Consider the following 22989-nt stretch of genomic DNA (forward strand, 5'->3'; position numbering starts at 1 on the left):
CAGACGGAGCTTAGTTTTGCTTCACAGAGCGCTCTGTGTGTACATATGTGTAATGCGCATGTGTATCTGTCTGTCTTTGCGCTGAGGGGATTCTGTTTTTCCTCTCAGGCCTCACGTGTGTCACGCAGCGTTGACGATGAGACCAAATATATCGAGCTGATGGTGATAAATGACCATCTAATGGTGAGACCTTTCTGACCGCCCTCGTCGTCCTCGTTTGCATCTTTTAGCGAACCGTCTAAAGTGTCTTTTGTAAATATTGCTGTGATAACAACAGATTAACCAGTGATTAAATAATGCAGGTAAGCAATATCCTCAACAATAATTTGAGACGTTTACACACAGTGGTTCTTGGTTTGGAAAAATAAAATTATGAGAGGATTTTAAAATAAACAAAATAAAATTGTGTGTACATACAAAATTGTTTAAGATAAAAAAAAATGAATTATTTTAAATATAAATGTGCATATACGTTAAATGTCAATTTTTTTTTAAAGTTTGAGCCCAAATCCAATTGGAAAATTCGTTTCTATGAACAAAACCTCGACCATTTAGAAGTAACACTTTATATGCGGGAAATAGTTTTTCCGTTTGTTATAAACATGTATTTTTTAATTGACAACTATTTCCGAGAGTTTACTACAATCAGTACTGAATGACTAATAATGTTTTTTTTCAAACTAGGAATTGACACTATCTAATTGAATAACTATTTATGTTTTTTTAAATGTCTGTGTTTAACGTGACTTTATGGTTGAACACATGAAGATGCGTTTAATTGCATTATTTATTTCTCTATTCAAAGATTGTTGATAATTCTCATGCTATAATCATAATATTATAAATCCTAACTAAGTTTCCATTTCTTTCCTCCTCCTCTTCTCTCTCCTCAGTATAAAAAGCACCGTCTCTCCGTCGGGCAGACAAATAACTATGCGAAGTCAGTGGTCAATATGGCTGACATGGTAAGAACCATATCGATCCTCTTCTTGGGACACTCACGATAAGCACTTTAAAGTAATGCAGCTCAGGAATTTGTGCGCGCTGATTCTTTTTTTTTTTTTTTTATTTGGCCGGCCACATTCGCTCATATGTTAAAATCTCCGCGGTGCGTAGTTCCGCCGTGCTCCGCCATTATCTCGGCGCCGAGTGGTTTCCGGAAACGCGCCGGCCGTTTGATCCCGGCCGCGCATAAGCTGCGGCGCGAGATCTTTTCTCAAAGCAGCATTATCCGTAGCTTCCGCCGAGCGAGGGGCGACGGGGTCGTTGGTGTAAGATGATCGGCTGGTGACACGGGAGAAGGGTCACGCCTGCGTCGTCTTGCCCTTCAAAAACGCGCGGCGATATGGGAAGCGCGCATTGATCCGGCTACACGGGATTACGGAGGGAACCCGAAACGGTAAAAAATAGCGAGGCTGCGTAACGTTCCATATGAATATTTCAGACAAGCTGTACAAGTCGGTAAGCGAAAAACCTCTCGGCCTCTTCCTGGCGGAACCGGGTCCCGGTCCCGTCTGACTGTGCTCGTGTGCAGACGGTCGCCGTTCAGCTTAACCAACGAGACTTTGCCGCCGCAACCTTTTTCCTCTTCTGTTTGTCCGGCCCGGAGGCCTAATTGATTTCCATCTCGTCAAACGAAACGGCATCCCTGACTCTACCATTTTGTCCTCGCGGCGGACTCCAAGAGACACGCCCGCACAACTTTGTTGACGGTTGTTGTCTGGCCTCCCTGACGTGCGACTGTCCGGGGGGGTTGAACGGTCGAGCGGGTGCCGTCGTGGGTTCCGCTTCCTCGGGACGGGTTTTGGAAAAAACGCTGGCGGCCCGACGGCTGTGACCTCAAAAGCCCCCGACGTTGGGGCGGCCACGCGGGCTCGCTTAACTATGTTGTCGTCCCCCAGATCTTCAAGGAACAGCTCAACACGCGCATCGTCCTCGTCGCCATGGAGACGTGGGCCGCCGACAACCGGTTCAACATTGACGACATCCCCATGGTGACCCTGAAGGAGTTCATGAAGTATCGCAGGGACTTCATCAAGGAAAAGTGCGACTCGGTCCACCTCTTCTCGTGAGTGCAGGTTCTCACCGGAAATATACAGATGTTTACTGATATTATATTTATTGTATTATATTATGTACTAATACCAGCGAAACTCACGCGGGAAAGTACATTTTTCGTTAAAACACATTCAAATCACGACCTCTCTTTCTCTTCGTCAGAGGGAACCGTTTCCACAGCAGCTGGGGAGGGGCTTCCTATATGGGCGGAGTTTGCTCCCTCACTAAAGGAGGGGGCGTCAACGAGGTAAACCCCCCCACCACGTCACGTCACGTCGCGTCAGAAAACTCGATGTACACCTGTCCTCCACTTTGCATTTGCAAAGTGGAGGACAAATGAGAGTGGATGCAAATCTTGAATCTTGAATCTTGAATCATTTATTGAGGAACGATCGCTCGCGCACGAGGTTCCGGCTCCAACTGTCTCTCTCTCTCTCTCTCTCTCCCCCTCTCCCCCTCTCTCCGCTTTCAGTACGGCAAAACAGACGAGATGGCCATAACTCTGGCCCAGTCCCTGGGGCAGAACGTCGGAATCTTCTCGGACAAGAAGAGGATTCTCAACGGTAGTGTCCGGCCTCGGTGGAGCCTCTGTGTATTTTCTTTTTCCCTCCCGGCTCTCGTGAGAACCGTACAGTTTGCTCCTCCCCTGGAAGCGTTCATCATGTGTTTTGTCTGTTTTCTTGCAGGCGAGTGTAAGTGTGACGACCGTTGGTCAGGCTGTATTATGGATGATGTTGGGTAAGCTTCTTCTAAATTACTATTTCTCCGTCCGGTCTTTGATGTTCTGTCGTGCATCTGGCGTCCAGAGTTGTAGGCCTCGTTGTCTCTCTCTGGGCGCGAGTAACTGTCTCACCTTCATCATCATAAAGAGGGGCTAACGATATTGATACGTTCAAAACAAGGGGTTAACTTTGGTGCATTGTCGTGTTTTTTTTTTTTTTTTTTTTTCTTCCGGCACTATCGTGAACCTTAACCCTTAGACGATGAGAATATTAAATTTGGTTCAATGCTGCCGTGTCCCCGACAGAGCATAAAGTTGTACCGACTCCACAGCCGTTCCATCACCGCGGGCGTACAGGAGCCTGAAATTTATTTATTGTAGTTCAGCACTCAAGTGTTTTTAATTTTTGAAATGGTAAATTTGGCATGAAGGCTTCTGCCGATCAATATTAGATAGACAAGAGTCACCCAGCCATTGATGACTAAACACGACTGTATGCATGACAAAACTGTTCAATGAGGCAAATTGATTCCTAAATAAAAGGGACCATTCATATTATATCTCATTTTATATGACTTATCCTAAATATATAAACAAAAATCCCTGATTAGAATGTTTTTGTAGTTCTATATGTAACCAGCAGGTGTCAATTTGTGCCAAGTGTCGTTTGTTCCATATTGACTTGTATTCACTGTGCTTGTATCAGCGTCAGTGTGTTATGTAATGTATTCCAACGCTTGCTGATGTCAGACCACGTAGAACCAACCGAGCTGTTGTTTCCACCTGCAGTTTGATGCCGAAATCACACCTTTGGTTGAATTAAAATCGTGTGTGTGTGTGTGTGTGTGTGTGTGTGTGTGTGTGTGTGTGTGTGTGTGTGTGTGTGTGTGTGTGTGTGTGTGTGTGTGTGTGTGTGTGTGTGTAAATCTACAAGATTCCTTTCCAATATGCCAGTGTATCTGTGTGTGTGTGTGTGTGTGTGTACGGATGCAGCTCGTCATGTTGTGTGTGTGTGTGTGTGTGTGTGCGCGCGCGTGTGCCTGTGTGTGTACGGATGCGTCTCTATTCATGGTGTGTTGTATTCAATGTGTGTGTGTGTGTGTGCTGCTCCAGGAGGGTGTGTGTTCACATTTTCTTTCCTAAATACCTCTTCCCCCTGAATCCCAAATGGGACAGCAGGTGAGCAGAAGCTTGGCTAGAATGCTGATCATGCTGTTTGAACCGACCGGCTGCCGTGGAAGGGTTGTCAGTCACCACAACTTTTCCCACTCCCCCCCTTCCCGCCCCCCCAACAGCATTTGACCCCCCGTGGCTCAATGCCCTGTTGTGCTCCGGCATCTCCTCCAGTTCATCTCATCTGAACAAATACAGTCTGGGTCTCCGCTCCGTGCATAGACTGTATTTTTCGTGACGCATTCAGATACTGTCACACAAGAATTTTTTCAGCTGATATCACCTGCTGATCGACCACAACCCAATGTACTACCGAATTGATTATCCTCAATATTTATCAGGGAACTTCTGACTTTTTGAAAATTAGAAAAACAAATCCTCTCATCGTGTCATCTTCCATCTCAAACCGATTGATACAGTCTGCAATGTCATTCTCATCTCCGACAAATATATTCCTGCCTCGTATTCTCTAGCAGCAGCGCAGTCCCCTGTAGCACGCCTTGTCCGGATCCTTTTCCTATTTGAATATTTAAGTAAACATAGTTTTCGGATATGACGGGGCCAGAAACCATAACGACAGACACCCTCTCCTGTGTGGCCCTGACCTCCATTTCCAAATGAAGTCAATGGTATTTCAGACACTTGTATTCAATGAGCAAATCTCTGTCATGCCCATTGATGGGTGTTTTTGTTTTCTCTCAGCAGTTGCATGTATGATCAACTAAATTATTCACAGATCTTTTTTTTTCGCAGGGTTAAGCTGCTGATTCTGTGTGTGTGTGTGTGTGTGTGTGTGTGTGTGTGTGTGTGCGTGTGCGTGTGCGTGCGTCGTCCATTCTGTCCGCCTCTGTCGGCTCGCGAGCATGTGTCTGGGTGTGTTTTGGGGCTTTTCATGCCATAATAAATCCTAACTGCACCTGATCTGAACTTGACAGATGGCACCGTCCTTGGAGCAAACGGACGATACCATATAAACAATAGAAGCATTTTAGAAGGTTAAGTTAGGATTTTCAAGTTGTTTTAGTTTTGATCTATCACATCACCTTGCCCTTGTTTTTGTTCTTTTGCTCCGAATTTAATGTTCTTTTGGGAAGCTGAATTTTATTTATGGTTGGACCAGAAAAAAAATTGTATTTTAAAGGTTGTTATCGTTGATATTTAGTCTTTAGTTGAAATAGTTAAAATCATATACTACTACTACTACTACTGCAAACATGAATAAAGCTTAAGCTTTTTACCTCAACTTTTAAAATACATATACACTGTTGACTGTTTGTGTATATTTACCTTGTTCTGTTCTACTGTACACAACTGTATATGATGGATGATGAATAACCTACATGGTAATATCTAAAGATTTCATAATGTATTTTCTTGTGACCACTTTTTCATTTTAGCACACTTGCCTTCATTTAATCCTTTATTCTCAATAATGGTTTGGGGATGTAAACACTACAAGATTTTTGACAATCTTTGACACAATTAAAGCAAATTGAATGGAGTGAACCTTGGATTTCAGGAAATCCTCAGTGAATATCGTAGTGTACTCCCTGCATCATTAAAGCATCGCCGCCATCTTCTGATAGAATGGATCTTTAGCCACGTTGCAGTAAAGAATCGTTTTCATAGCTGCTCACTCTTTTTAGCAGAGCTCTAAGTGAGTCTGCTTGTTATTGCATTGTTTCTCTCTTCCAAACATTAAGATAAGATAACATTTAATTAGTTCAGTTACTGTTATACTGGAGATGCTTCGTCACTGTCACTGTCCAATCAGCACTGGAGCTGGAACAGAGGATCAGCTTCCCCTCTGGATGTTTGATTGAAACATGCTCCCCCAGTGTGCACAAATAGGTTTCAGATGTTGCCTTTCTTGTTAATTTTTCTGTATCAGAGGTCAAAATTATTATATATATCCTTATTATTATACTCCTGCTTTGGGGGGATGATAAATTACAGCAGACCTTTGTTTTTTAACATTCAAAGTCTAATATATATATAAAATTTAATATAAAATAATATTTAAATGATTGTATATAAAATAATATTTATACAATTGTATATAAAATAATATTTATATAATTGTATATAATGTAATATACATATCATTTTATGTAATATCATTTCTAGATCATTTTAGAAATATGTTTAGTAATAATGCAATAACAGTTCACCATTCTGCCATCCACAATATTCATGTTCATTCCTGGGAGATGGAATCAGCAGAATTCCCGACTACATTTGAATCACAAGCACATATCCATACAAACCCCCAAGTCGTAGCACTTTACTTCTGCCCTGAACTTATAGTAAGAAGCTCCTCTTAACTGTGAGTATGGTGCATAAATGATGGAATGCCTTACTTTGATGTCTCCCGTTATAAGAGAAACTGTCAAGAATGTAAATATCAGTGGGTAATTTGATTCTAAGTTGAAGGCATGGAAGAAAAAAAACGGAAACTTTTTTTAATCTAATGCTTTGTGTAAATGCGATCTGTAATTGCACACTAAATGTCTTGTCGCGTAGGTTTTTATGTGATAAAGGCACTTGCTCTCCTGTTAACAGCTTCTACCTGCCCAAGAGGTTCTCCGATTGCAATGTGGAGGAATACTACAACTTCCTGAACAGCGGTGGAGGAGCCTGTCTGTTCAACAAACCCCTGAAGGTGTGACACGCACGCACGCATGCACGCACACACACACACACACACACACACACACAGACACACACACGCGCTCTGTTCATTTGTGTTGATTTATATCAATCTTTCTGTGTTTTTTTTCCTTTAGCTCTTGGACCCCCCAGAATGCGGGAATGGATTTGTGGAACCAGGAGAGCAGTGTGATTGTGGCAGCCCAGGGGTGAGTAACACAAGATTTTTATAAAATGTGAAATGTACCTATGAAAACTAGACAGTTGTGATGAAAATTTAATTTGAAATATCTATGAGACAGAATTTGAAAACCTTTATTTACGATTGTGCTCAGGGATTATACTTTTCAATTTCTCACGCAACAGATATTTTAAGGAAGAGATTGAGAAGTTTTTTTCATTTAACTTTTAATTCAATTTTAAAAATATATTACTTTTTGAACTTGAACTTGAACTTGAACTTTTTTAATTTTCTGTCACTCCATCCCGTAGGAATGTGCAAGAGAAGGGGAGAACTGCTGCAAACGATGCACCCTGACCCAGGGCTCCAAGTGTAGTAACGGACTTTGCTGCAACAACTGCCAGGTACCACCATATCAAATAAACAGCTCCACACACCCAGTCCTTTACAATACATGATAGTAATGTATTCTAAATGATAGTGTACTCTATTTGGGGTTAAACGTAGATGGAGTTGGGTGTGGTGTGCAGAGAGGCGGTTAATGACTGTGACATCCCAGAGAACTGCACAGGAAACTCAAGCCAGGTAAGGGACCCCCGCAGCTCAATGGATTTCATAACTTAAGACAATATCCCAGTGTCAGCATGAGAGATGTACGTCGCCGTCTCCGACACGCCCCTGAAATCCCGTGTTTACTGCAGTGTCCGCCAAACGTGCACAAGATGGACGGCTACACCTGTGAAAAGGACCAGGTGAGTGAGTAAAATGTTGCGTTGTGCCGTTGACTGAAAGCTTTAGCCCCCGCTCTGAGCATGACGGAGCTACCTGTCATTCCACAGGGCCGCTGCTTCAACGGGAGGTGTAAAACCAAAGACAGACAGTGCAAGTACATTTGGGGAGAGAGTAAGTGCAGCGTTGTTGTTTCTTTCGGGGTAACCTCGTCGAGACCCTCAGGACTGTATATATGTCAACGCAACGCCCTGTCTCGTCTCCCTCAGAGGCCACGGCCGCCGATAAGTTCTGCTACGAGAAGCTCAACATCGAGGGTACGGAGAAGGGGAACTGCGGGAAGGACAAGGAGACCTGGATTCAGTGTAACAAGCAGTAAGCCCTTTCGACCCGCCCCACCCGGCACCTTCCTAGTTTCCCGGCCTGCGGACCCCCGAGTGAATTCCGCTCTGTGTTTGTGTTCCAGGGATGTGAACTGCGGGTATCTGCTGTGCTCCAACATCTCGCCGGCCCCGCGGCTGGGGGAGCTGCAGGGGGGGCTGTCGTCCTTCTCTGTGGCCCAGCACAGCGCCTCTCTGGACTGCAGGTACTGTAGTGGGCCCCCTCGGTATTACGGTCGGACGCCGACCCGACGCCGGGCAGCGTTTGGGTTGCCGCCGTTGGACTGACTGTGCTGTGTTTGCGGCGGCAGCGGCGGCCATGTGGTGATTGACGGCGACACCGACCTGGGCTACGTGGAGGACGGGACGGCCTGTGGCACGGACAGGATCTGCTTCAATCACAAGTGTCTCCCCATCCAGCAGTTCAACTTCAGCACCTGCCCCGGAACCACAGAGAAGAGCATTTGCGCCGGACATGGGGTAAATGCAGACACACCAGATACCAACATACCGCCTCGGAAATGTGGTTGCATATTGGATGCATATTGAAGAGTAAATGCTAAACACTAAAAAACATACTTTTATAATTCATAGTGCAACTTTTTTTTTTTTTTAAATTCTGACTAAAAGAGCCACTAAAATACTAATCTACATCAGCACCCTCCCTGCACACTTGGTGCCGATTTCCACCAGTAGATGGCGCTGCTGAGCCACACCTTCTCTCTGCAACGCAAAATAAAAAAAAAAAACCTGTCGGGAAGCATTGATATCATCACCCAAACTGTCCACGGCCGCCTCCCCTCAAACTCTTGATCCTTCCCAGGTTTGCAGCAACGAGCTGAAGTGTGTGTGTGACCTGGGCTGGGCGGGGGAAGACTGCAACTCCACGTCCTCTCACAGCAACCTGGTGGTGGGACCCACGGCTTCCGCCTCAGGTAGAGCTACGGTCGCCGCTCATCCTTCCTCCACCTCCTCCCAGACCCTCTTTTTTATTTAATCACCCTTTCCTTTTTCCAACTTCCTCTCTCACAAAATACACATCTCTCGCTTCCCGTCTCTTTTTTCTGTCCACCCACGACTGCTCAGCTCCACTTCCCCTCCCCTTTGATATCCCACCAAAAACAAAACGTTCGGTCGTAAAGGTCCGGGCGGTTTCGGATTTTTTATATTTTTTTCATTTGTTTTTATTCCTTTCTTCAAATGGATTGTTCACGAGCCTCTCTCTTTGCATTCACTGAACCATGCACGTCGTTATTTTCGTTCGCCATTATGTTCACACTCATTCTTTGTCAACAGGCTCATGTCTTTGACGGAGTGATTTGAGGTCAGATTTGAGTTCCTCTTTGTTGTGCTTTTGTCGTGTCCTTGATCGTCATTTCCTGTCCCGCCTCTACCTTTTTTTTTTTTTTTTTTTCCTACCCCCGCCCAAATTTTCCATTCACCTGAAAACAACTGTGTGTTAGTGTTTTACCCCACGACGAGGTAAAGACTGGACAAACATCAGTGATCTGGTTTTCACCGGCGGGAACTTACTGCACATTTTAAGTTCCCCAGGGTGACGTGACGAAGGGCGGCGCAAACAGCCGCCCGTTTCGTTTGTTTGTTTTTGCCCTTTGCTCTAATATCGAACGTTTCCTCCTCAATGTGCCGTGTTCTGTCTGTGCTGCTGCAGTGACGTGTGTCGTGTGTGTGCGTTTCCTGTGTGTCCAGCGTTACCTCTTTTTTTTTTTTTCCCGGGAGACCGAGGCCTGTGCCCTGAACGCGCTCCTCTCCTTTTTTCTCTCCCCCAACCACCCCCGCCCCCTCCCCGCCCCTCCCCCTCTCTCAGGTATCTCCAGCACCAACATCATCATCTGGGCCATCGCGGGCTCCGTCCTCTTCCTCGCCCTCATCCTGGCCGTCACCGCCTGGCGCTACAAGTGAGTGTCCTTACGCCGTCCGCGCCTGGTGGTTTTTTTATGGAGCTCATGCGGGAGACGGGTCGACCGCCCGTGCTCTCTCAGTAAAAAAAAAAAAACAACAAAAAAAAAAAAAAAGGGTTTTATTTCTTCCACAGGAGCTACAGGCAGAAGCGATATGTCGAATCGGAAGTCCACCGAAGATTTTGCCGGTTTGTCGACGTCACGACGCTACTTTTCATCTGCATGTCTTTTTCGTTTTTTTGGGATGCACGAATAAAAGAGGAAGAAAGTGATTGTGTTATTAGATTAAAACATAGTAATTGTGATGATATGGGCTTTGGGAATTTTAGTTGCCAATAATTATCACACAATAATTGTTATTAACTATTTAATTGTCTTTTTTAATTTAATTCCGCTATGATAGTTCAAGGCTGTAATAGTCTTAATGAAAGACAGCCACCTTATGAAGAAGAGACGTTTTTTTTTCGACATTGGACATCAGAACATAAAAATGTGGGTTGACAGTTTATTATGATTGACCTCAACCCAACTGATGGAAAAACATCTCCCAGACGTTCTATTTATCTTGACAATTCTAACATTGGTTGAAAATTCCTTTGATATTTATATAAAAACCTGTCATTATAGGATCCAGCGACTTTGCAAAATGATCGTGATTGGCTCAAATGGGATTGTTTTATCATCTTGACTATGTTATTATCTTTGGGTGGGTTATACATATTTCTGCGTTTCCAGGCAAATGCCACCAGGGGACTATGTAAAGAAACCTGGCGATGCAGATTCCTTCTACAGCGACATGCCCCCTGGTGTCAGCACCAACTCGGGCTGCAGTTCCAAGAAAAGGTCCGCCTGCCTGTCCCACCTGCATATTTGCACTCTGTCCTTCACCTCCTCCATCCCTCAGAACATCTCACTCTTTATGTTCAGGTTTGCCATCTCATCCATTCAATTTCGTTGCCGGTGTGTGTGTGTGTGTGTGTGTGTGTGTGTGTGCGTTACGCGTGGTGTCACCGTTGCTCTCTGGCCTCACCGTATTTATTATACTGCTGTGTAGGACTGCTGTTTCCATCCGTCTCCAATTCGGTTCTCTTGTCCGGGGCCTTCCCCTCTTCATCACTTTCACAACAGGACCGGGACAACCCAGTTATAAATTATAATAATTTAATATTTAATTACAGTTTAATATTTGAAGCCTGTGTTGAAAAAACCTATAAACGTATCCCTGAGCAGTTGACTAAGTGCGATATTGTCTTACCTTTAACCTCCCAGTGTTTGCGATGCCATGATCATTTTTTTGTGAGCAGATCTAACGGCCTCTCCCATTCCTGGAGTGAGAGAATACCAGATGCCAAGCACATCTCTGACATCTGCGAAAATGGCCGACCGAGAAGCAACTCTTGGCAAGGTAAAGCGTCGCTGGGGGAACGGTAAAACTCCATAATGAAATGTAGTGGATGTGTGTTTTTGGAGTAAATTCTCGTTCTCCTGTTCTCTAGGACACCTGAGCGGGAACCGTAAGAAGCAGAAAGGAAAGAAGTTCCGTGCGCGCTCCAACTCCACAGAGTGAGTGGTCTCCATTGAGAACGTTCGTCACTCAGACGCCTTGATCAGAAGAAGTGACGAGCCGAAGTGAAGAGCTCCATAGATTCAATTACAAAAAAACAAAAACGTGTTTTCTATTACACTGTTCCCAGAGTTTATAGATAAAAGGCCCGGCAAGTTTATTTGTACATTCCATACACAAGGGCAAGTAGAAGGCATAAAATACCACATTTAAAAGCAAAGAAGAATAAAAGCATAGAAATAAAAACAGATAAAGGCATTGAAACGCAATTTCAAACAGGCATACGCACTTAAACACAGGCAGGACCCGAACCTGCACCCACTTTGGCCTTGAGGACTCGCACCCAACTAGAAACTCAGTAGGACTGTCGCTACCCACTACACAGGCAAAAAGACAAAGATAAAAAGGTTAAACAACAATGTAGAGGAATAGTTTGTATTTTTTTTATGCGTATCCCTGTTTCATACTCACCCCTCATGTGATATACAGGTTTGCTTTCATTCCCCAGCAGCAGCAGTCCGGCCATTGCTCCACACTGGACGTGCAGCTCCATACTCCCGTCAGGAGATCAGTGTAAGTCACGGGGGGACAAATCCACAACCTGCATTTGGTGCAAAAACTCACTCCAGGTTTTCGGCAGTTTTCGGGAGTTATATGGAGTGGGTTGTTTGCGCCGAACGCAGGTCATGGATTTGTCCCCCGTCCCATTGCATTGAGCCTGTGTAGGAGGAACGGAGCCGTGCATCCAGTGTGGAGAAGAGGCTGGACCTCTGGGGGGCGGGGGTGGAACCTACTGTACCTGCGTATTACATGAGGGGTGGTCGTAAAACGAGGATAAACTTTGAAACATCCAAACTATTCCTTTTAAGCTCCTGCGTTTGCTTGTGAATGTGGGACCCGACGCCGCGGGCCCTCGGCTGCCCGGTGGTGTTCGAAGGTCTTGGCGTGCGAGGCTGCCCGCAGAGTGCCGCAAGGCTCATTGCAAGCATGAGATTGAGCCGCTCGGCAACGTTGTGACATGCAGGCCACATGCAACCGGGGCCCCGTTGCGGACATCGCGGTTGCCATGACGTCCATAGCGCTATCTCCATCTAACACTGCACAGGCCTGTCCACCGTCTCCTCATTTTCTCAGTCGCATCTTGGTTGTTTGTTCAGGATGTCTTTGCTCTTTCTCTTGCTCTCCTCCTAAAATATCTTCTCTTCCTCCACTTCCTGCTTAATACTTGTGGAATTATCTGTGGTTTTCTTGCTCTCCTCCTTAAAGTATCTCCCCTTCCTCCACTCCCTGCTTAATACTTGTGGAATTATCTGTGGTTTACACCCCTCCACCCCCCCCACCCCACCCCGTCCTCCTCCTCCTCTCTTTCTTCCTCTCCCTGTGTTGTGTCCATCACTCCACCTCCCACAGGTATTTAACCCCTCGCTCCAAAACTGAGCATTATGATGTAACTAAATGGGTAGAAGATGTGAATAGAAACACTCAAGGACCTTACATTAGGTATTTCCATCAGATCATGTGCTACATCCCACTCGCTTGTTGTCGGCCTTCTCACCTTTGGTTTTTAATTATGGTTTGGTCAAGAGACGTGAGGTGCAGGCAGCTCCCGGCCTTTGTTTTTTCCTCTGACTGGTTAAAGGGGCGTCTCGGTGTGTGGAGCATTAAAAAAAAAAAAAAAAAGACTGCTCCATGTAATGATAGACGTAGACGTCGGACGGGTTTTGTCCATCGTTCTCCCTTGTTGTCTTATTTTTGGTGTATTATTTTTATTTTTATTTTATTTTTTTCTAATTTTCTTTTCTGCGTTTTTATTTTATTTTATTTTTTTCTTTCCTATGGTTCACCGTCTACTGATACTAGTGAAAAGGGTTTTTTTTAAGTGATAGACAAAAAACATTTATTATTTATGGTAAGACATTGAGTTTTAATATTTGTATCAATATTTTAATGATTTTTTTTCCTTACTTCCTCCTTTACTACCGCAGCACCCTCTTGTTGTCTCTGCATGTTAAATGTCTCTACTATGTGTGTGTGTGTGTGTGTATATGTGTGTCATTTTGCTTGCCCCTAATAACCCCACGTCCCTCTCTGGCCGCTGTGATGTTCTGTGTTGTGTACCGACATCATCACTGTGCTTAGGCCAGTACTCTGATCTTGTCCAAGGTCTATAGATGATCGCATCGAGCAAAACAAAACATGTTTCTCTTAGCGCAGATTTGACAGGAAAGCTGTTTTTTTAAACACATTATCAATTCACCCAGTGTTTACTTCTGCAAATTTAAGATTGCAACAACAATAATAATGATAATAATAATCTATAGACCTTCCTCTTGTCAAAAAAAACACCTTCTCACCCTTACTCCCACAAAGGGATATTATGCTTTTATTAACCCTTTGATGTCACAGTTATACCACATTTGTGTCTGTAAGTGGAACCGTCGCTGAGATTTTATCACGCGGATTTAAATTTAAATTGCTGTGCATAAAATCCGGTGGTGTCAAAGTTTAGTCATAACTGCCATTTGTTGAGATGAAAACAATAGTGGGGGAAAAAATCTGTCAAAAAAGCTGACTCCTCGGTTATCGCGTGATTTACTTAATCTCTATGGAATTGACAAAATGATAAATCAGACGTATTATTATTATAGTAATAATAATAATTATTATTATTATTATTATTAATATTATTATTATTATATTGTACCATGCATCGCGGGTTAGAAGATGGCTGCCTTTGCCAAGACTCCAGAGGGTTAATTGAAGGGCCTGAATAGTTTTGACTCCTCTTATCGGTGTGTCCCCTCTCCAAGGACACCGCCCTCACTGCTGGTGCTCGACGGGTGCTCTCCCTTCGATTGGGTTGGTGTCACTCAGCCCCGGTCTGGTCTGTTGACCCCGTCACCTCATAACACTCACCACCGTCAACACACACACACACACACACGCACACAGGCTGATCCCACCCTCCAGACTCCATCAAGGCTCATTCTGACAGCACAATGTGACAGCATGCTTCTCTGTCATCCATTACTGTACATCCCAGGGAGCGTGTGGCGCTGTTGTGGAAGGGCGGTGGGTGTGAGTGTCGGGAGACGAGGGCGAGCCCGGACCGGCGCTGTTTACGTGTTACCGACGGGAGAGGCTGTCCCTAAAAAGCCGAGCTAGCTCGACTTATCATCAGAGTATCGGCTAGCGAGGTCTTTCTTACGAACGGCCTCTCTCTCCGAGACTGTGACCGTGGAGGATGTTGATCAAAGTCGTAGACCTTCGGTGAAAATTCCCGAATCCATTCCGATGAATCCAAAATCGAAAAAAAGCATCTCTTTGGTCAACTCGATCCTACGCCGAGCAGAAGAAGGGGGGAGAGGCCATATTTGATCGATCTGTCTTCCTGTCTCCCCCGCCCCCAGGACGCTGTCCCCCGCAAAGTCTCCCACTTCCTCCACAGGGTCCATTGCGTCCAGCCGGAGATACCCCTACCCCATGCCCCCCCTGCCTGACGACCAGAGGAAAGACAACAGGCAGAGCGCCAAGGTCAGGAGGTCGTCCTCCGGAGATTCTTACACTTGGGGTTCGAGGCCCCACTTGGGGGTCACTTGAAATGTATACTGGGGTCGCAGGACATTTCTAACACCGATATGTTTTAGTGAAATAGGTTGGTTGGAAACATTTCAATATGATCTGTTTGGAGCTCTCCCTCCATGCGCTATGATATAATAAAAATTGCCTGTCACTAAAATTCACATAAAATATTTGCCTCAAATGGAGTGTCAGAGTTGAAAATACAGTATGAAATCAATCTGTTGCTTACATGCCTAAATGGGAATTGAAACAATTAGCGCTGCTGGCTCCAAAATAATGAAAGCGGCAAACCAGGGGCCAGGGGCCCAAAAAAGGTTGGGAGCCCATGAACTCGAGAATATACCACGTCAGGAACGTTAGATGTCACTAAATAATTAGTAAACGGTCACATGCTAATGGGGCAGTGGGAAGGACGGGGCAGGTAATAACCATGACAACTGTCTTTTTGTGTCCTCCTGCAGCTGTGGGAGACTTCAATATAACACAACCAAGAACTCTCCTCCACTCTGCAAAAAGAACTACACGTTTCTCTCATTTTCTATGAATGATTCAACAAATGTGAAACTAAATTGACACTACACAACAGAGACGGAGACGCGAGAGAGCGACGACGAAAAAACCCGACACAAGCTTACGTGAATTAGTGAATGCGGGGACCGGCGAACCCGGGACTCCCGCTCAAACGGCGACAGCCGGTCGTCTGGGAGGAAGGCGAGGCGGCGCGTGGGCTCCGATCTCGGCATCCCTCCCCCGGACCGGCCCCGGAGCTCGGACCCCCGACCGGGCTGCTTCTGGGTGCTCAGGCCTCCTCCCGGGACTGGAATCCCCACCAGTTCACCCCACCTGACCCCTCCGCCCAAAAAAAACCTCAAAACTCATCCTCCTTTTCTCCCCACGTCCTATAGCCATAGCCGCTCCGGGGACTCGCGCCCCGAGTTTTTGTTTTTGGGGGGCCAGCGCCGGGACGAGGTCAACAAAACCGCGTGGCGTCGCTCGATGTTAAGGACGCAAACTGCTGTAAACAAAACCGACACTGTATGCATGAGAACAACGAAGTTTATGAAACAACCTCCACCTTATTATCCAACCGGACAGAAGACGTGAAGAAGGAACGGTGAGGAAAGGCCCGACTACACCGCAGGCTTCAATCACGAATTCATAGTGTGTTCCTGATTACTGCGCTCATCCCGTGACATGGACCCAATCTGATCCCACCGTGTAAATATGTACAGTTAAATACACAGGAGGAAACTTTTTTTTTTTTTTTATTTCAGAGGATAAGATCGGGTCGTTTCCTCTCACGAATCCTCATGCTGTATTGTGTGCCAAACGGAGTCGGATCTCCGTTGGCCCGTTGTTTTCCGTTTCCGCCGCCTGTGCTTCTGTTTTCCACCCTGTTGTACGCCTCATTTCCCGTGTGACTGTGACCGTTTTTGTTTTGTTTTTTACTTTCTCCACCCACAACAGAATGTAAAAGTGTTAATTGGCACATATCCAGTGATCATTGTCCAAGTAAAGCAAAGGATGTTCATTCTTGCACATTAACAGAGTGTTTACGGAGTGGGTTAGTCAAAAAGTATTTTTTAAACTAAGTCGATTAGATAAGTATGCCCCTCCTGCAGTGAAGGGAAAGACGTGTTTGGTGTAGTCGTAGTTGTGAAGGCCACATTTCAGTCGTCACCTCGTGATTTCAATCACAAGTCTCATGTGGTCAATGTAAAGATGTTTGTTTTTCTTCTAATTCTACTTCTGGATGTGTGAGGCCATAACGAAGACTTTACAATATGGGGATCGATACGGTGATTGGGGCACTCGGATCAACTAAAATATGACCGTTGTGACAATATGACATGGGAATTATTAAGAATAAATCTAATGAGAAATGTGCATTTTGAATTTAGCTCTGTTGACTCAGATGTTCACCCTTGTAAATGATGAAATATGCTGTATAGTGCTTGCTACTTGAGCTTTTACGAAGACAGAGGGGAGTGACGAGGTTGGTTTTCTGGTAGGTGAATCGTGAGACTATATTTGGGAAAAGAGGCATGGCATTGAAAGACGTTTCTTTATTGCCGCTTACTTTATTGCGTCTTATTAAGGTTTTAACGCCACAGAGTACGCTGACTTTTACCTGGTTATGGATGGTCAGCTCCAGGTACTTCAAGGCAGGCAGTCGGGGGATCTCACAAGGCTTGAATTTGCTTAGAAATCAAAAAGTGGGTTCTCTTAAACAATGCAGACTTTGGTAGGCTACTTTTGTGGGGTTTTTTTTTTTTGGGGGGGGGGTGAGCGGCTGATGTCAGGTCCATTTTTAGAATGTCAGTTTTACGCAACAAGTCACATGTATAAATTGTTTCTGTCTTAAGGCCTTTTGTGCTTTTGTTTAGTGTTTTCTTATTTTATTGAATGTGGGCACTGACAGCTTTTAGTTTGTGTGCACCGTGGACTGTCTAGACGAGAGCATCACAGTACTGGATTGACAATGTTACGGAGTGACAGGTATCTTTTTTAAATCTCTTATACCTTTATAATGTTCACCCCCCCCCCCCCCTTCAACATTATGTACAGCAAATATTCAAATGGTAATTCAATGAAGTGCATTATTGTACATGTTTGCATCAATGAATTTGAACGGCAGACCTACTGGATTATTTTAGTTTTTAAAAACTCTATTCTTGGCTTTGTCCCAAGGGGTCATTACTCTAGCATGTGCTGATCTGTATGTTTTCTATAATATGAGGATAGGACACAGCTATAGCAGCATGGAGTGTAACATTGATCGAAATCTGTGCTGACAGGCTCTTAACTTGCCTTTTTTGTTTGTTTTTTTCTGCTGCAAGAGCTTTCTTTACGGTTTTGAATTATCAGTCTGTGTCCATTAGTGTTCTGGTGTATCTGAGTTTTTGGAAAGCAAACACTTATGAATGCTCAAGCAATACTTTCAACACACATTTGTCTAGTTGTCACTGACATTGTCTTACAAACATTGTGGATATTCCATACACTATGCTGGAGTAGGGGAGTTTTGGGGCTTCTATATTGTGGCACTAAGTCGACCAAGCTGCATCCACCTGCCTTCATGGCTGTACTGACAGAGACTTATCAGGACTACATTGATTTAACCCCCTGCCCCAAACTGAGACCTAAGCAGTGGCCAGGAGACTTGAATGTATTATTATACTGGAGCACATCCACCATCCTTCTGTGGCCCTTGAAGAGGCTCCTCAGTGCCCCCCCCAAGTCTCAACCATTTAATGAGCATATAGGCATTCAACTCCAGGAACCTTAACTACCCCTTGATGTGACTCAAGATTCAAGAGGTTTATTTGGGTTTTAACTCTCGCTATAAACTGGTTTGTTTTCCTTTTTTTTTGCTATACATAGACTGATAAGGCAACAAAATCAATGCCCATATTTTTTTTTCTCTTAGTCATTCAGTATTGTAATATATTTAATATAAAATAAAACTTTCATCAACATGTCCTTGTACATCGGAGTATCTCTTAAGTTTAATTGATGTGTGTAATGGTTTAAATGACAAGAGATTCACGACTGAATCCCAGGAAATGACATCTTTAAAATAATAATAATAATAATAATAATAACTTAAAAAAGCTGAAAATATTTGTTTGATCCCAATGTACCTCTTGCCTGAATGGCCGTCCTCACCTGCCTTGATTTACATAATCTTCATTCTATGTTTCGGCTGCTACAAAGACTAGTGCTGTTGCGCAGAACTTTAAATTACCATAAAGAACCCTTGAGAATACCACACACAGCTAACCTTGTTAACAGGCTGTCACTGCTTCCCCGAAAAACCTTGGCTGCATTTTATATAACTAAGGCATAAACATGCTCTGGTTTACAATGAATAAAAAAAAACAACCTTTACCGTTATCGCTACATGCCACCTCCCTGTCCCAAAACAACCCAGGAGGTTCTGTTGTCATGTATTTATTCCAGTGATTATAGAAAGTCCTAACTCAGTGTTGAGGTCCATGGCCCCAAACAGGAGTGGAGCTCATAGTCCGTCGCAGAGTCTGCAGACGATCTTGACGGAACGTCTCTGTTTCTTCGGCTGCATCGTCGTCGACTGTTTTGCGGATGCAGCGTTTTAGATGCTCGATACCAAATCCAGTGAGGGCAGAGACGGGGACCACCTCTCTGAAAGTCATGTTTTTCTTAGGGATCATGTCTTCGGGAAGCAGGTGGGAGAACGCTGCAGGGCATGAGCGCAAGGGCAAGAATATAATTGATGAACCTTACAAAAACTCAAGACTGCGACCAACATCGGCCCAGTGCCCTATTGGATTTCTTTTTACATTGAATTGACCCTGTCTAGCAGTAGTTGAATAATCAAAGCATTCCATTATAAAACGGTGGTTTTGAAAATACAAATTACCGTGTGGGTTCTGAAGCTGCTCCTGCAGCTCTGACAGCTTGTCGTCAGCATCGGGAAGATCCATCTTGTTCACAACCAGCAGAGTTTGCTTAGAAAGGAGCTCCTTCTTGTACAGCTCCAGCTCCTTGAGAAGGCAGTGAAGGACGACAGAGATTCACAAGGAAAATAAAAGATGGATGAAAGTTACTGAAGGATGGCCGAGAGTATTCGAGCAGCGTGAAAAAAATGACAATACCAAGTACTCAAGATTGCACTTCTGTGTTCTTGTAAACAAAGTCCTTCTGAGTTTTCTTAGGAGGGAGAGTGGGTCAGGTTTTCGTACATTGTCATGTACGGAACCCATCCCCGATATTTTGGGCCGCGCCCAGAACGCAGCCGGCCATTTTAGGAATGCACCTTTCATATAAAGTGGAATTTGGAATAGAACTCGGATCGTGAACATCAAGCTAGGTCATGAGAACGCAAATATAAACTATCAACGTAAGTAGAGATGAATGGGCATTTGTAAATCTGAAGTAGGAAATGACCGAGTTTGTCAAGAGGATCCCTCCACCACAGTCCTCCTCCTACCTTTGTCAGAAGTTGCACAGCTTCAAAAGCCGACCTGAACGGTGTTTTACTCGCCAGCTGGAACCCGTTAATGTCAACCTACAGCAAAAGCGGAGAGACATTGTCAATGAATATCACACTCACAATATCTTAAAGTGCCAAATAGTTTACACATACGCAACTTATATGTAAAATAATAAAACCTGCTCTGTTATGGATACAGCTAATGCTTTCTGCAACTCATTTAACCCTTTTCTATGACTTCTACTTTTACTTACCACAAACATCAGCTGCTTGGTTCTTTCCACGTGCTTAAGGAACTTGTGGCCCATTCCTTTATTCAGATGAGCTCCCTCAATCAGGCCGGGGAGGTCGGCAACAGAGATCTACGATTTACAAGCAGTGCGTCACGTAAAGAGTACGGGTCAAAGCAATGACGTAAGAATGCAACACACAAAACAGAACATTCAGAAAGTATTCCGCCGTCTAATCTGCAGTAACGTACCTGCTTGTGATCCTCATACACCAGTTTACCAATCTGTGGCCTCAAAGTTGTAACTGTTGTAAAAAGATTTGGTCAATTACAAAAAGGAAAGAACTGAAACTATCAGGAGGTATGTATGTATGTATGTATGTATGTATGTATGTATGTGTGTGTATATATATATATATATATATATACATACATATATGTATGCATGTTGGTCACTCACAGGCATAGCTTGCAATCTGGGGAGTTGCATGAGATGTGGCGCTCAGCAGAGAGGACTTTCCAGCGTTGGGGAACCTGAAGGTAACACAAATAAACAACAAATGATGTTTTGCATAAGTTTTCATATGTTAATGTATGAAATAGATAGGACCGGCCTCCCCCTGAGTGATCCGTCTCCATCTAGCTATCAGATATGGTTAGAAAAAAAACCAGCAACAAAAAAACAGATATTTCAACTATTCTCACCCCACCAGTCCGAAATCAGAGATGAGCTTGAGGTCCAGTCGGATATGTTTGCTCTGGCCTTTTGAGGGGTGGAAGCCAGAGAAACCGGCCCCTCCGTGTCCACCCTTTGCAACCAGCACACGATCACCATCCACGTTCAGTTCACCTTATGGAGGAGGGCGACAAAAACATTTGGATGGGGAAAGAGACAAAGGATGCAAATATGAGAAGGTATAAAGAAAGAGGATGAATCAAGGTAGGGCAATCATTCCTTCATTAAAAACCATACGCTTGCTGTTAAACTCCCAGCAAAATGTACTCCCAAAAGCCCAGGTTAAAAAGTATGTAGTGCTGTACGTCTGCTTGTTCAAAATGAACCAGGGATTTGACCTTCGTATTTTTGACTCACCGATCAGTTTGCCATCATCGGTGGTGACAGTGATACCGACGGGGGCGTAAAGTTCGTGGTCCTTGCCCTTTTCCCCCTTCAAAGCTTGGATCCTGTTGACGAGCGAACATTCCCACTGATCGTCAGACGAACGACTGTTCGCTCCACTCAAATAAAACAACATATAAATAGTTTTTTCATCCACAGTGCAGGCAGAGACAAACCTGCTGTTGGCGCCGACTTCCCCCGCAAAGCGTTTCTGGGGGTATTTATCCTTCATTCTTTTCAGGGTCACCTCCTTTTTTGCCACCACCCAAACATCTCCGCCTTTCCCCCCCTGTCCCCCGAGGCGAGGCAAACCCATGCCCCCGCTGCCTCCGCTGACGTAGAGTCGAAGGTTGTCCACAAAGTTTCCATACTGGTGGAAGGAGGGAAAAAAACAAGCGATTAAGAGCAAGAAGACCAAAGCAAGGGCAATGTATATTGAGTGTAAGATGTAAGATGAACGTCGGATCGAGATGGTTTTAATTTTTACAAATAGATCTTAGTTGACGTTTACGCCTCGTGCTGACGATAGCCCTGACAGAGGATATCACCGGTTGACGTCATCCGATGACGCTATCATAGCCCTGCACTGTTGACGTCATCAGATGGCGTCAGCAGAGTCCTTTGTCAGGGTTGTGATGACCCTTCAACTGTCCGACGTTTCCCCTTTGGTAAGGGCGAATGTGTGAGTGGAGATGAAGAGTTTGAAGAAAATGCGAACTAAATTCCACTTGAATATAGTGGAAATGGCATCTTACGACCAGATAGACGACACAACGCTGCCCGTTTGCTGCATACAGGTTATTCATATAAATAAACGCAGAAATAAATAAATAGAATCACTGCAACCGCACTCTGATTTGCTGTTTACCTTCCGAAAGCAAGTCCTACAAAGGTAGACCATGTTCAGTGAGCTCATGGACTATTCTCATATTGCTAACAAACAAGCTAACGGTAACATGTGTTTGTGAGCGGACGCGGAAGCGATGATAGGAATTAACCAATAAACTAACAAGCACAAGGCGATGTCCCGCCCCTTCTCCGTATCAACCAATGAAATAACACGGAGAGAGCGCATTGCCCTGATTTTGTTACTTCATTGGTTTATACACAGAAAGGGCGGGGCAACAAGCAGCCGCATAATTGACGTGATCGTATTACGGAAAAAAATGTAAAGGGTCATTTTACGGTTTTTTTTTTTTTTTTTTTGAGGATCATGTCATTTACCTTTTCAGCGTTTACTCGTGGTGCCGTTTTGTTGTTAACGACTGCCAAACATTTCTTGCAGAAAAAAAGGTTCCTATTTTGATAGGAGCAAACATTTGGCGCCTCATGTTTCTGCAGCTTTTGGAGGATTTCTTAACAATGCTTGGGGATTAAATGGTTGGTATTATAGGTCTTCATGAGCTCTGTCCATCCACCCATCCATCCACCCATCCATCCACCCATCCACCCATCCATCCATCCATCCATCCACCCATCCATCCACCCATCCATCCACCCATCCATCCATCCATCCATCCATCCATCCATCCACCCATCCATCCATCCATCCATCCATCCAACCATCCATCCACCCATCCATCCATCCACCCATCCATCCAACCATCCATCCATCCATCCATCCACCCATCCATCCATCCATCCAACCATCCATCCATCCATCCAGCCAACCATCCATCCATCCATCCATCCATCAGCCTCATTCC

General features: G+C 44.5%; 2 protein-coding genes across 2 annotated transcripts in view; one reads left to right on the forward strand and one right to left on the reverse strand.

The window, feature by feature from the left end:
- The window catches only part of adam22 (ADAM metallopeptidase domain 22), a gene marked incomplete at its 5' end in the record, with an annotated part of 46566 nt that extends 31019 nt beyond the window's left edge, over positions 1 to 15547 (forward strand). The window contains 24 exons of the mRNA XM_080004733.1: positions 109 to 183; positions 894 to 965; positions 1902 to 2068; positions 2221 to 2305; positions 2531 to 2621; positions 2745 to 2796; positions 6515 to 6614; positions 6739 to 6810; positions 7094 to 7186; positions 7290 to 7367; positions 7484 to 7534; positions 7622 to 7685; positions 7781 to 7886; positions 7978 to 8097; positions 8203 to 8371; positions 8715 to 8826; positions 9720 to 9810; positions 9948 to 10001; positions 10549 to 10740; positions 11118 to 11218; positions 11310 to 11376; positions 12788 to 12877; positions 14788 to 14911; positions 15421 to 15547. Of these exons, the coding sequence (XP_079860859.1) occupies positions 109 to 183; positions 894 to 965; positions 1902 to 2068; positions 2221 to 2305; positions 2531 to 2621; positions 2745 to 2796; positions 6515 to 6614; positions 6739 to 6810; positions 7094 to 7186; positions 7290 to 7367; positions 7484 to 7534; positions 7622 to 7685; positions 7781 to 7886; positions 7978 to 8097; positions 8203 to 8371; positions 8715 to 8826; positions 9720 to 9810; positions 9948 to 10001; positions 10549 to 10740; positions 11118 to 11218; positions 11310 to 11376; positions 12788 to 12877; positions 14788 to 14911; positions 15421 to 15441 (2247 nt within the window). The 3' untranslated portion in view covers positions 15442 to 15547. The remainder of the gene's footprint in view (positions 1 to 108; positions 184 to 893; positions 966 to 1901; positions 2069 to 2220; positions 2306 to 2530; positions 2622 to 2744; positions 2797 to 6514; positions 6615 to 6738; positions 6811 to 7093; positions 7187 to 7289; positions 7368 to 7483; positions 7535 to 7621; positions 7686 to 7780; positions 7887 to 7977; positions 8098 to 8202; positions 8372 to 8714; positions 8827 to 9719; positions 9811 to 9947; positions 10002 to 10548; positions 10741 to 11117; positions 11219 to 11309; positions 11377 to 12787; positions 12878 to 14787; positions 14912 to 15420) is intronic.
- Positions 15548 to 17313: 1766 nt separating this feature from the next.
- Positions 17314 to 22249, reverse strand: gtpbp10 (GTP-binding protein 10 (putative)). Its single transcript, XM_080005149.1, has 10 exons — positions 22152 to 22249; positions 21460 to 21653; positions 21257 to 21348; positions 20869 to 21013; positions 20624 to 20697; positions 20416 to 20468; positions 20189 to 20296; positions 19932 to 20009; positions 19362 to 19485; positions 17314 to 19178 (listed from the first exon to the last, which is right to left on the reverse strand). The coding sequence occupies exons 1-10, from the start codon at positions 22197 to 22199 to the stop codon at positions 18943 to 18945; spliced, it is 1152 nt and encodes a 383-aa protein (XP_079861275.1). The 5' UTR covers positions 22200 to 22249; the 3' UTR covers positions 17314 to 18942.
- Positions 22250 to 22989: the final 740 nt, after the last annotated feature.

The sequence above is a fragment of the Zeus faber genome, assembly GCF_960531495.2.
Source record: "Zeus faber genome assembly, chromosome: 8".
NCBI lineage: Eukaryota > Metazoa > Chordata > Actinopteri > Zeiformes > Zeidae > Zeus > Zeus faber.